The 10,040-nt window shown below is 52.4% G+C and overlaps 1 protein-coding gene across 4 annotated transcripts in view; it reads left to right on the forward strand.

The window, feature by feature from the left end:
- CHAF1B (chromatin assembly factor 1 subunit B) overlaps positions 1-9,387 on the forward strand; it is a 28,013-nt gene extending 18,626 nt beyond the window's left edge. For 2 of the 4 annotated variants that reach the window (XM_019964018.2, XM_070796734.1), the window contains exons 9-14: positions 601-670; positions 772-896; positions 4,299-4,446; positions 5,201-5,632; positions 6,219-6,313; positions 7,191-9,387. In XM_019964018.2, the coding sequence (XP_019819577.1) occupies positions 601-670; positions 772-896; positions 4,299-4,446; positions 5,201-5,632; positions 6,219-6,313; positions 7,191-7,291 (971 nt within the window). In that variant the 3' untranslated portion in view covers positions 7,292-9,387. The remainder of the gene's footprint in view (positions 1-600; positions 671-771; positions 897-4,298; positions 4,447-5,200; positions 5,633-6,218; positions 6,314-7,190) is intronic. The other 2 variants (XM_019964025.2, XM_070796747.1) reach the window with 2 other exon arrangements.
- The last annotated feature ends 653 nt before the right edge of the window (positions 9,388-10,040 follow it).

Raw genomic sequence — 10,040 nt, forward strand, 5'->3', positions numbered from 1 at the left:
TCGATCCCGCCTTTGCGTATGCCGAGCCTCCTTCCTCATGACCTTTGTCATGGGCGGAGTTCCTCACACTGGCTCCCGGCAATGATAGAATTCCAGTTGAGCTATTCCAGATCCTGAAAGATGATGCTGTGGAAAGTGCTGCACTCAATATGCAATATGCAATATGCACTCAATATGCGATATGCCGGCTCCCAGCATCTCAGGCTTTGCGTGGCAGCTGGGGTCAGAATCGAGGGGGACAGCAAGCCGAGCGTCTGATCACAGCGCTTCACCACAGGGATTAGCTGGATTCCCAGGCAGAGGTCCGCTGAGGCCAGGGTCCCTGCTTTCTGTTCTTCCTGCCCAGGCCTGGTAGGGGCTCCCAGGTGGCTGAGCCCCTTGGGAGGTGACACTCAGGGGGGTGACAGGTGGCTAGAACCGCAGTAAGGGCTGAGCCCAGACAGGGACAAGATGTTTGCATTTATCCTCAGACATCAAACATTGTACAGGAAATAATCTTTCTGGGGAATCTTATATAAACCAGAACTGATGCTCTTGCGTCTCTGCTGGTGAACAGTCTGATAATAACACAGGCCTCACCTTCCTCTCCTGCTTCTTCAGCTGGGTGCGTGGAATCCGGTGAAAATGTGACAAACACGACTTACGTTTTCTCCAGGAAAAATCTTAAAAGGTAGGCAGTTAAAGAAATATATGAAACGTTTACCCATTCTTTTTTTTTTTGCTTTTGTTAAGTGACAGTGCCTTTTTGCAAAACCGCAATTCATCTTCCAGGCCCATCGCCCACCTTCCGTGTCCTGCGAAGGCGACGCTCGCTGTCCGCTGCTGCCCCGTCTACTTTGAGCTCAGGCCGGTGGCAGAAGCAGGTGTGTTAAGTGACCAGGGCAGGGAGGGAAGAGGTGAGTATGGGGGTTAGTTCCATTTGACCAATCTTAGGAGCAAAGATGGAGAAGGCAGTGGCACCCCACTCCAGTACTCTTGCCTGGAAAATCCCATGGACGGAGGAGCCTCATAGGCTGCAGTCCGTGAGGTCGCTAAGAGTCGGACACAAGTGAGCGACTTCACTTTGACTTTTCACTTTCATGCATTGGAGAAGGAAATGGCAACCCACTCCAGTGTTCTTGCCTGGAGAATCCCAGGGACAGGGGGGCCTGGTGGGCTGCCATCTATGGGGTCGCACAGAGTCGGACACAACTGAAGCGACTTAGCAGCAGCAGCAGCAGCAGCAGCAGGAGCAAAGATTGACGTTATCAAAATACGTGTCAGCCTACGCATTGTCTAGAATACACTCTTTTTCTTTTGCTACTAGCATCTGTAAAGGAATGAAAGTAGGAGCTTTGTCTCTCTGCTGCTTGGCTGACTGTCATTCATCATCAGTTCCCTGTGCAGGAAAACTGATACATGAACTGGATTTCTGTGTAACTGTTTTCCCTCCACTGGCTGCTTTTAAGATTTTTCTGTTTGTTGGTGGCTGTAAGTAGTCCTATCCCAGTGTGCCTGCCGCAGTTTTCTTTGTGTTTCCTGTGCTTGGGGTTCATTGACTGGCTTAGATCTACAAGTTTATAGTTTCCATCAAATTAGAGGAGCTTCTAAAAAGAATATATTTATTTATTTGGTTGTACCTGATCAGCGGCTTCCCTGGTGACTGCAGTGCAGGAGACCTGGGTTTGATCCCTGGGTCGGGAAGATCCCCTGGGGAAGGAAATGGCAACCCACTCCAGTGTTCTTGCCTGGAGAATCCCATGGACGGAGGAGCCTGGTAGGCTACTGTCCATGGGGTTGCAAAGAGTCAGACACGACTGAGCAACTTCACCCAGTCTTAGCTGTGGGCACGGGATCTTTAGTTGCGGCACGAGGGAACTAGTTCCCTGACCAGGGATTGAATCCCAGGCCCCCGGTGTTGGGAACACAGAATCTTAGGCACTAGACCTCCAGGAAAGTCCCGGATGTGGGGAACTTCGCCAGTTACTTCTTCAGAGACTTTCTGCTATCATCCTCTCTCCCCTCTTCTTCAGGGACTCCAGCCACACATGTATCCCGCTGCTTGAAGCCACCCACGGCTCACTGATGCTCTGTTACTGGACTCCCCCACCTCCGCCCCCTGCCTGCCAGCGTTTTATTTTGGATAGTTTCTACAGCCGTGTTTTGAGTTCACGCACCTTTTCTTCTCTGTCACCTGCCCTTGGTGCCATCCAGTGTATTCCTGTGACAGTGTGGTTTTCATCTCCAGAGTTCAAGTTGGTTCTTCCTTATGCATATCTGCTTTCCTTTTGCTTCTAGAACACGTGGACTACAGTGTTTTTTGTTTTTTTTTTGGACTACAGTTTTTAAAACAACTCTTTTAATGGCTTTGTGTACAAAGGGTTGGTTTCGATTGACTTTTTTTCTCCTCATTATGGATATTTTTCTGCTTCTTGGCGTGCCTGATAATTTTTTATTAGACATTGTGGGGATTTTACCTTAGTGGATACAGGTGTATTTTCATTCTTTTTTTTTTCTTTCTAAATTTTGGCTGTGCTCCCTGGCTTCAGCATTTGTTGTCTGTAGCCTTTTAACAGTTGCCGCTCTGACCAGTGTGAGGTGGTAGTTTAGATTTGCATTTCTCTATTAATTAGCGACGTTGAGCAGCTTTTCATCTGGGCCATCTGGATGTCTTCTTTGCAGAAATGCCTATTCAGGTCTCCTGGCCGTTTCTGATAGGGTTGTTTTGTTGTTGTTGTTGAGTTGCATGAGCTGTTTGTGTATTTGGGAAATCAAGCCCTTGTCCGTAGCATCAGTTGCAGATACTTCCTGATTGTCTGTCTGATTGCTGGCCTCCTTAGGGATGGCTCTTTCTTTCCCATAGTTTTCTCACGTGTGTTTACTGCCAGCGTCGGCTGAAGACTCTGGAGGCCCCCGCAGTTCTCTCTCTACCCCGCCACCGCATGCTCCACCAGGCCTCTTGGCTCCCAGCTCGGGGCGTCTGCTGGGCGCCGCCTGGGTCTCCTCCACCTTTGCGGGGCCTGGAACCTACAGGCAGAAAGCGGGGGCAGTGGCGGGGCTCGGGTCTCTTGCTTCCCATCTCTGTGAGATTGCTGTCCTTCATGGGCTCGTGGACAGTGTCCCCCGGACCCTGGTTTCAGTGTTCTGCCAGGTGTTTTAATTCTTTCAGGGGAAGGGTCAGTTGGTCCCTGTTACTCCAAGGCTAGATGCAGAAGCTATTTTCAACTTTCTAAACCTTTACATGAATGACTTTCCTGCTAGCTCAGCTGGTAAAAGAATCCGCTTGCAATGCAGGATATCTCGGTTTGATTCCTGGGTCGGAAAGATCTTCTGGAGAAGGGATAGGCCACCCACTCCAGTACTCCTGGGCTTCCCTGGTGGCTCAGCTGGTAAAGAATCCGCCTGCAATGCGGGAGACCTGAGTTCAATCCCTGGGTTGGGAAGATCCCCTGGAATAGGAAATGGGAACTCACTCCAGTATTCTTGCCTGGAGAATCCCCACGGACAGAGCAGTCTGGTGGGCTACAGTCCATGGGGTCGCAAAAAGTCGCCCATGACTGAGCAACTTAGCATAGCGCAGACAGCATGAAAACATCCCTTGATAAGGCGTTTCTATGTGACCCTGATTTTTCCTCGTCAGGTGCTGACCACAGGGTGACTTGCCTCATCCACACACCTTCCTTCCCTTCTTTTCAGGTCTCAGGTGCCCATGAATCTCAGATCAGAACATGGTGTCCTCATTGGTTCATGCATGGTTCTCCTTGATTCTTACATGTGTGTTAGTCACTCAGTCACACCCAACTCTTTGTGACCCCATGGACTGTAGCCCACCGGGCTCCACTGTCCATGGGATTCTCCAGGCAAGAGTGCTGGAGTGGGGTGCCATTGTCCTCTCCAGATGTTGTTATCTTAGTCTGCTGCTGCTGCTAAGTCGCTTCAGTCGTGTCCGACTCTGTGACCCCATAGATGGCAGCCCACCAGGCTCCCCTGTCCCTGGGATTCTCCAGGCAAGAATACTGGAGTAGGTTGCCATTTCCTTCTCCAGGGGATCTTCCCAACCCAGAGATCAAAGCCTGGTCTCCCACACTGCAGGCAGATTCTTTACTATCTGAGCCACCTGGGAAGCCCTGGATTCTGATATTCATATATAAAATAAGACAAAAGTGAATTCTGTAAGGCATACAGCAAACTAGTCTTTTATGAAATTATGTCACTTATGTCCCCAGGGGCGGGGCTTTGTGGGGGAGGGGTGGAGATGTGTTTGATCTGAGAGCTTGGCTTGTTTGACCTTCTCTGCCCCTGTGTTCGCCCGTCACCAGAACCAGGCATGGAGCTGGTCAGCCTGCCGTACCGCCTGGTGTTCGCCGTCGCTTCCGAGGACTCGGTGCTTCTGTACGACACCCAGCAGCTGTTCCCGTTCGGTTACGTGTCCAACATCCATTACCACACCCTGAGTGATATTTCCTGGTGAGTGGACAGTGAGGACACGTACCCTCCCCTGGGGTAGCCCTGCAGTTGGCTTGGTTGGCTCTTATTTACCAGCTTTTTTTTTTTTGAAAAAAAGTATTAACAAGGAAAGCTGTGTCTCACTTGCTACAATACTGCTTCTGGTGGTCATCTCAGTGGGTGTTGATGCCACACGGATCGCCCTGTGGATTCTTCTCATTCTCATAAACCGAAGGGAAGACGCCTGGGCTCCCTGGTCGTCCAGGGACTTGCCAGGCCCCCGGGAGGAAGGAACCCCAGACACAGAGAGGGCCCTAGAAGTGGGCCTGTCCTGGGGGGTCGCCGCCCTGGCCTTCCTGCTTGGGGTTCTCAGCACCCCGGGCGCCTTCCTCCGTCTCCCCGCCCGCTGGGGCCCAGCCTGGGCCTGGCCGCCCCACACCCGGTTCTTGCTCTTTGTAACTCTTGATCTTCTTTTAGTCCTCTTCTGATCTTGGTGGGCGAGAGGAGGCCGTCTCACCTAGATTCCCTGGTGAAGTTCATGACGAGGCAGAGATGCTGGGGCCCTGAGAAGCTCGAGGCGGGTGGAGCGGGGGGTGGGGAAGGGGTCACACTAGCCCTTTCTCAGCCGGGCCCCCTCCCCACAACGACTCTTGTCTTCAAACAAAGCTGGGGACGGTGCTCGCACTTCCATTTTCCTGCCTGGTGATGAGCGCGCCCAGAGTGGCCAACAGCGTTCGGTAAACTTCCTCCCTTCTGCTTCTTTTTGGGAACGAAGGTCCAGCGATGGGGCCTTCCTGGCCATCTCTTCCACAGACGGTTATTGCTCCTTCGTGACGTTCGAGAAAGATGAGCTTGGAATCCCCCTGAAAGAGAAGCCGGTTCTGAGCCTGCGAACTCCCGATACAGCGAAGAAAACCAAGGGTCAGACCCCCTCTGGATCTTCGCCAGGACCCAGGCTTGGGGAAGGGACCCCCACCGGCAGAGTCCAGGACCCCAGCAGCCCTTCCACCACCCCTCCACAGGCGAAACAGTCTCAGGCCCCCCCGGCGGCCAAGGACACCCCCATGGCCGCTCTTGGTGCCAGAGGCTCCCCAGCAGGGCCTCCCAAGGAGAAGCCCCTGCAGCCCAGCGGTCAGAACGCCAAGGCCCAGCCGTCCCGGAGGGTCACCCTGAACACCCTGCAGGCCTGGAGCAAGCCCACACCCCGGTAAGCACGCAGACGCAGAAAGAACGCGTCCTTGCGGTTGGAAAAACAGCAAGAGCTGAAAGCCCCCCGCCTTGTACTGTGTGAGCTCCCACACGGCGGCCAGAGAAACGTTTCCTGACGTCCGAGGGGCCCTGTCCTTGCTCAGACCTCCGTCCACCTCACTTCTGGTGGTGGAGGGGAGTGGGACGGTGTTTGAAGTCTTTTTGATATTAAAGTCCCCCCTTAATTTCCTGTGAGCTTCTTGCAGTTAGAATTTTTAAAAAGTAACTGTTGAGAATTGAGACTGTGGATTTTTTTAAAAAGAACCATCCGTGTCTTAGAGCTTTCATACTGGAAGCCACATCCGATAGGCTTTATATGAAGCACCTAGCAGGGTGGTTAGTGTGTCATTGGAAGTTAACAAAGCATGGATTTTGAAGCTTTTAGATGACTGGTTGACTATTATTTATGTGACGATTTAACTGAGTACATGATCCTTATTTACTGAGTAAGGAGGCCTTGGTTTCCTTGTTTCCTCGGAAACTTGGTACCATATACGGTCAACCTCTGTGATGCTCACGACCTTTTACTTCTCTTTTTAATCCAGGAGAATAAACTTAATACCCTTAAAGACAGATTCTCCACTGAACTCCATATCAACCCCTATAACTTCCAGCCCTTCCACAGAGGAAATTCAATCAGGTAAGTGACACTGTGGGCTTCCCTGGTGGCTCAGCTGGTAAAGAATCTGCCTGCAATGCGGGAGACCTGGGTTCAATCCCTGGGTCGGGAAGATCCCCTGGAGAAGGGAATGGCCACCTACTCCAGTATTGTTGCCTGGAAAATCCCGTGGACAGAGGAGCCTGGTGGGCTGCAGTCCATGGGGTCACAAAGAGTCAGACACGACTGAGTGACTTAACACTTTCACTTTCAAGTGACACTGTTACTGGTCTAATATAATTAACGAGAATATTGTCTCTTTTGGAAATGAACACTGCGTGACTTTAAGTCACTTCTGAGAAAGAAGGATGCATCTTGGGACTTCCTGGTGGTCCAGTGGCTAAGACTCCACTCTCCCAGTGCATGGGGTCTGGGTTCAGTCCCTGGTTGGGGAACTAGATCCTGTGTGTCTCCACTGAGACCCCACACAGCCATATAAATAAAAATAAATAAAACCTGGCTTTAAAAAAGGATGCATCTTACCAGGCTTGTCGTTTAAACCTGAGGTGGGGAGATGGTGTAGAGCTGGTTCTCAGTTCAGCCCTGTTGGCGCTGTGGGTGTCAGTCCTCGCTGTGGGGCTGTCCTGTGGATGCAGGTGGCGTAGCAGCACCCCTGGGCACTCTCATCCCTTCCCCCTGCTGGTGACATTCTGCAGTGTCACCAGACTCTGCCCACTGTCCCTCGAGGGGCACAGCCACCCCTGGCTGCAAACCGCTGGGTCAGATCTCCCCCTCAGATCCACGAAGGACCAGGCCAGGCAGTCCAGTTCCTTTGTCTGGACACGAAATTTATCTCGTAAACTTCAGCTCTTAACTTAGAGACGTCTTCACTCACCTGCCAACCTTGTGTGTGTTTAAGCCTCAGAGACGCCTGCAGACCCTCAGGTCAGCCCCCTGGAGCTGAAGCGGCCCCGACTCGGTGAGCATGGAGAAGGACCCCGAGTCATGGACCCTCAATGATACCTGTCCTGTGCCTGAAGGCGGCTAGCTCTGGGGCACCCGGGTGCCAGGGAGGGGCGGGCCTGAAGGCAGCTGAGAGCAGCACCGTCCGTCGGAAATGGATTTCTGTAACGGAAGATACACGTGGACTGGTCTTCTCCAGAGATATGTCGCCTCTTGTATTTAGGATACATTTTTCCCTCGGAGATGTGAACATCTTAATAGATTATATTCTCTTTTTCTTGAGTTTCTGAGATGGGAGCCCTGTATCATCTGTGGGGTCGCAAAGACTTGGATACGACTGAGCGCCTTTCACTTTCAGTGTTACCTGATGTGAAAATGAGTGACTCCTGCCTTGGAATATTTGTATGAAAACGCAGACAGTTGACGGTGGACTCTCCTCCAGCCGGAATTAGAGGAGACAGTACTTTGAGGTTTATTCCATTGGGTTTTAGTGTGTTGGATTATTTGATCAACTTAGCTTCTAAATAGTTGATTAACTTTTGGAAGTTTGTTATGTTTGCTTTCAGATTTTAAAGGTAATAATGCTCTTTTTAGAAAGATAGTAAACTAGAGTGAATTAGGGGAAAAAAACGGGGTTGGAGGTGGAAATCATCCATCTCACCACCTGAAGGAAACCCTTGCTACTGTTTCAGCATATTTCCTTTTTAAAATCTTTTTTTTTCTGTTATTTTTGGGAAGAGGAAGGGTTGCAATTTTACTGTATATGCAGTTTGGTTAACACATAGGTTACCTTCTTGATTTTTCAAAGCAAAAGAAGTACCTATCCTTGGTGGCCTGTGCTTCTGCTCACTCAGCACCTGGGCTGCTGGTGTGGTCCTTTTCCTCCTGTGGGTAAATGGGCCTTGCGGGCTGAGATGTGTGATGTGCCGTCCCTGCAGCGGGCGTCACACATTTGGAGGCTCCTCTTAGCACAAGAGACGCTGGCTACGTGACTGAGAGGTGGCGACGGGCACAGCCCCAGGCGCCGGTGCGGCTGCCTCACGCTGAGCGGAGCTAACAGCTGCTTCCACGACGCCTGAGGCCGGTACCCTGCATGAAGCCCCCGGGTGGGGCTGCACCAGCGCCCCCTGCCCTGTCTGAGCCAGACCAGAGGGCGAGTTCAGGACCCGCACATCCCACCTCTGGCGGGGAGCCCCTGAGGGTGGGAGAACGACCCTCCTCAGCTCAGGCCAGCAGCAAGCAAGAGAGTTGGAAAGAATTTGGTTCTTTGTTGCCTCATCCACAGCCTGTGCACGTGTGTGCGCTCAGTTGTGTCCGACTCTCTGCGACCCCATGGACTGTAGCCCCGACAGCCTCCTCAGGCCATGGGATGCTCCAGGCAAGAATACTGGAGTGGGTTGTGTGTCCTGCTCCAGGGGATCTTCCCGAACCCGCCTCTCCTGCATCGTCAGGCAGATTCTTCACCGCTGAGTCACCTGGGAACCTCCGTCCACAACCCAGTTATCAGGAAAAAGAGCCCGCCTCCCTCTCCACGGGAAAGAGGCAAAGGGGGTGATTTACAACGTGGAGAGCTTGCAGGTGAATCGACGAAGAGTTATAGTAATACGAGTGTGGGTCACATCCAATACGAAGATGTTTTGAGAGGTCGAAGAGCAGCTGTTTTGACCAGGGTTCCACCTTGAGGTCCCCCAAAGAGCTGTCAGACGTCGATGGCCGGGTCCTGCGGCCCAAGTCTGGCCTTCTTGGTCTGGGGTGCCAGCTGAACCTCAGGATTCTTGAAGGCCCCTCTGGCGATCTGAGGCGCAGCCAGGATTGAGAAGTCAAGAGAGGGAAGCTTCCCCTGGAGGCAGTCTCTGCTGGTTAAATGCATCTGCACGGAAAGCTTTCTCTTGTTTCTCTGGTCCATCACTGAGGGACAGCAGCGCTTCTATCCAAACCGAAAGGATAACAATGTGTGGGAGATGCCATCAGCTCTTCAGAGGAAAAATGACCTTAAATTTCCTGCAGCTAGGGACTTCCTTGGTGGTCTGATGGCTAAGACTCCGGCGTGCTTCCAATGCAGGGGCAGGGCACGGGTTCAACCTCTATTTGGGGAACTAAGATCACATGTGATAGGCAGCTCAGCCAAAAAATAAAAATATCCTGCAGCTGGAGCGACGTATCTTTTGTAGGGATTGGTCCCATGCAAACAGGAGTCACTGTGGGTCCTGCGTGCCTCGGTGAGCAGGTCTGCTTCTCTGACCACCCGCAGCAGAGGGGCGACAGCAGGAATGGGGAGGAGGCAGGGTGCTTGTTTATAGGCACAGTTATTACCCGTTTGCCACCCTGACTATAAATTACACACTCGGCAATAAGAGCCCCAGCAGCAGCACCCCCACATCCTGATCCAAAGCCTCCTGCTTCCACCCAGGTGGTGGTGGGGGAGCTGCTGCTGTATCCCTGCTGAGTGCAGCAACCTGCTCGCCATTCTGATCTGTAGGCAGGTGGGTTTTGTGTCTGAATCCCGGCTGCCTGCTGGGTGGAGAGAGGCCTGGGAGAACTTGATAACAAGTTTCCTGGAGTCTGGGGAGGAGTGGCCTGTAGGCCTTCGGGGAAGCCGGCAGCAGAGGTGATGGCTTCATCACACCAGGCCTGGGTGACCAGGCCTGTCAGGGCGCCCACCAGGGCCAGGGCCCCCCGTGGGGAAGAGGCAGGAAGGGAGCAGGAGGGTGAGTCAATGTCTAGTCCTCTGACTCATTTCTGCCCCCTGCCAGCCACTGTCGTCCTTGCTGAAAGCACCCCTGTCTGCATGATCATGATGCTATGG

The sequence above is a fragment of the Bos indicus genome, chromosome 1 (assembly GCF_029378745.1).
Source record: "Bos indicus isolate NIAB-ARS_2022 breed Sahiwal x Tharparkar chromosome 1, NIAB-ARS_B.indTharparkar_mat_pri_1.0, whole genome shotgun sequence".
In the NCBI taxonomy this organism is placed as follows: Eukaryota; Metazoa; Chordata; class Mammalia; order Artiodactyla; family Bovidae; genus Bos; species Bos indicus.